Source organism: Triturus cristatus, chromosome 4_1, assembly GCF_964204655.1.
Source record: "Triturus cristatus chromosome 4_1, aTriCri1.1, whole genome shotgun sequence".
In the NCBI taxonomy this organism is placed as follows: Eukaryota; Metazoa; Chordata; class Amphibia; order Caudata; family Salamandridae; genus Triturus; species Triturus cristatus.
The window spans coordinates 187,824,597-187,827,109 of NC_140585.1; the positions used below are offsets into that span (position 1 = coordinate 187,824,597).

General features: G+C 46.4%; 1 protein-coding gene across 1 annotated transcript; it reads right to left on the bottom strand.

The window, feature by feature from the left end:
- Nucleotides 1–827: 827 nt before the first annotated feature.
- On the bottom strand, nucleotides 828–1,772 carry LOC146853916 (olfactory receptor 5AP2-like). The gene has a single exon (XM_085650451.1). It carries the CDS (start codon nucleotides 1,764–1,766, stop codon nucleotides 828–830), a length of 939 nt encoding a protein of 312 aa, XP_085506577.1. The 5' UTR covers nucleotides 1,767–1,772.
- Nucleotides 1,773–2,513: the final 741 nt, after the last annotated feature.

Sequence of the window (2,513 nt, forward strand, 5' to 3'; positions counted from 1 at the left end):
CGGCCAGTGGTGGAGATCTGCCACTGGCCGGAATCCCCACCTCTGGGCCGGAAGCTCCGCCTCCGGGCCGGAAGCCCCGCCTCCGGGCCGGAAGCTCCGCCTCCGGGCCGGAAGCTCCGCCTCCGGGCCGGAATTTCCGGCCCGAGTGCGGACGTAAAGTTAGGAGTCGTAAATCCATTCTGTGAATAGCAAAAGTAGTAAGTTTATTCTGTGAATCGCAAAAATAGTAAGTTCATTCTGTGAATACCAGAAGTAGTAAGTGCATTCTGTGAATACCAAAATGGTACTAAGTTTAGGATTTTGTCTTAAGTTTGTTCTGTGAATCGGGCCCTTAAACTGCACTGCTGCTGTACCACCGATGCATATTCCTGCACAGCATGAGCTGTGCAGCCCATGCTTTGCAGAAATGGGGTGAACGCACACAAGGGGGGCACAACATGCGCCCCTCTGCACATACCCCCTTGCACATGACCAAGAAGGGGACCCTTTATTTCCTAACCACCATCAGTTTCATGGGGTAAAAACCTCCATGATACCATTGGCGGTGAGGAAAGTTGTAATATGCTTGCCAGTGCTGCAGGGCACCAGCAAGCATTTTGCGGCTCTCAGACCGTCATGCCACCTCCAGGGATCTCTGATCCCGGGTGGTTGCAGCAGTGCCAAGGTGGTCCAACCACCCAAGTTATACTCCGACGGTCCAGCTACTGGTACAGCAGTGGCCGGACTGCCACCGCTGCACAACCATGCATTTGGCAGTCCTCATACTGCCAAACTCATAATTATGCCCTAAGTCTATTCTAGCTAAAAGATGCCCCTTTCCTGGCATATCAAAGTAGCACACATGATCTGCCCATGACTTCCTTGAGTGCTGTTTTCACTTCCTGGTTCCTAAGGCTGTAGATGAGGGGGTTCAGTAATGGAATTGCTGCAGTGTAGAACACAGACACCACTTTATCCTGGTCCAAGGAGTAACTAGATCTTGGTCGGAGATACATGAAGATTATGGTCCCATAGAACAATGTGACGACTGCAAAGTGAGAGGAACAGGTGGAGAAGGCTCTGTGTCTCCCCTCTGTGGACCGTATCCTCAGAATGGCAGAAACAATATGCGCATATGAAATGAATATTACTAGGAGAGACCCAACTTCAACACATCCAGCCACAGTAAAGAGGACAAGCTCATTCACGGAGGTGACGGAGCAAGATAGCTTAAGCAATGGCGGTACATCACAGAAGAAATGAGCAATATTGTTTGAGCCACAGAAAGACAGCCTGAATGTACAAGAAGTGTGTACCAGGGAATTTAGAAAGCCCAGTATATACGCTGAAGATGCAAGACTGATATAGCGGTTCTCTGTCATGAGGACATGGTAAAGCAGGGGCTTGCAGATTGCAGCATATCGGTCATATGCCATTACTGCCAGGAGCAGGGCTTCTGTGCTTCCCAAGCCAACAAACAGAAACATCTGCACTGCACATCCAAGGAAGCTAATCCATTTCTTCTCTGACAGGAAGTTGATCAGCATATTAGGTGTGATATTTGAGGAGTAGCACAGGTCTACAAGGGAAAGGTTGCTGAGCAAGAAGTACATAGGGTTGTGAAGGCGAGGTGAGAGCTTGATCAATACCATGATGCCAATGTTGCTCACCAATGTTAAGCTGTAAACCAGGAGGAAGAGAACAAAGAGTGGCACCTGAAGGACTGGGTCATCTGTGAGTCCTAAAAGAATGAACTCTTTCACTGAAGTCTTATTGTGGTTTTCCATTGTTTGCAGAATATTGAACCTGGTGGGAAAAATGAGTGAGAGATAAATTATAGAAACTCTGGACCACATCTTGATTATGAAGATGAAAAGATGCACCACTACATGTGCTTCCCATTGACTTTAATTATTTCAATGTAATTGAAATTATCCATGTAATAAAGGTAATTTTGGACCCTTTATTTTTATTATCAGACAATGTGATAATTGCTAATGATCTCCACCTTCTTGTAGGTGAGCCATTCATTCTTTATTGTGCAGGAAACGTGACTCAGAGATGTGAAACATGGGCTCAATCAAGGGCTCCTGCTGATCATGCTATTGGCTTTGCAATGCTTGTTTTTGCAATTTTGTATTCAAGATCTGTAAAAATGCAAAAGTACTTTTTTCTACACATTTCATTGCCTGATCTTAATTATCTACGATTTTTCTTTTTTGCTCTACCAAATTATAAGAACGATTCTAGTATCTCAAGAGTTGACAGCATCTACTCCTGAGCTGTTACAATCTCAACAACAACTCAGGCATGAGTTCAACAGGAGAATTGCCCCCGTCTCCCTACGAGGTGCTTGGAAAGTATGAGATCTGAGTGTAGTGGAGTACAGCCCCTCAAATCCTCTGTCTGGAACAGCGAATAGCCCCACATTGTATATAGGCCTGGGTAGTGAACTTCACTCCGTTCGCGGAGTCTGCAGAGTTTTCTGCACCCCGCACTCTGCGGAGCTCGCAGAGTGCAGAAAACTCCGCTTC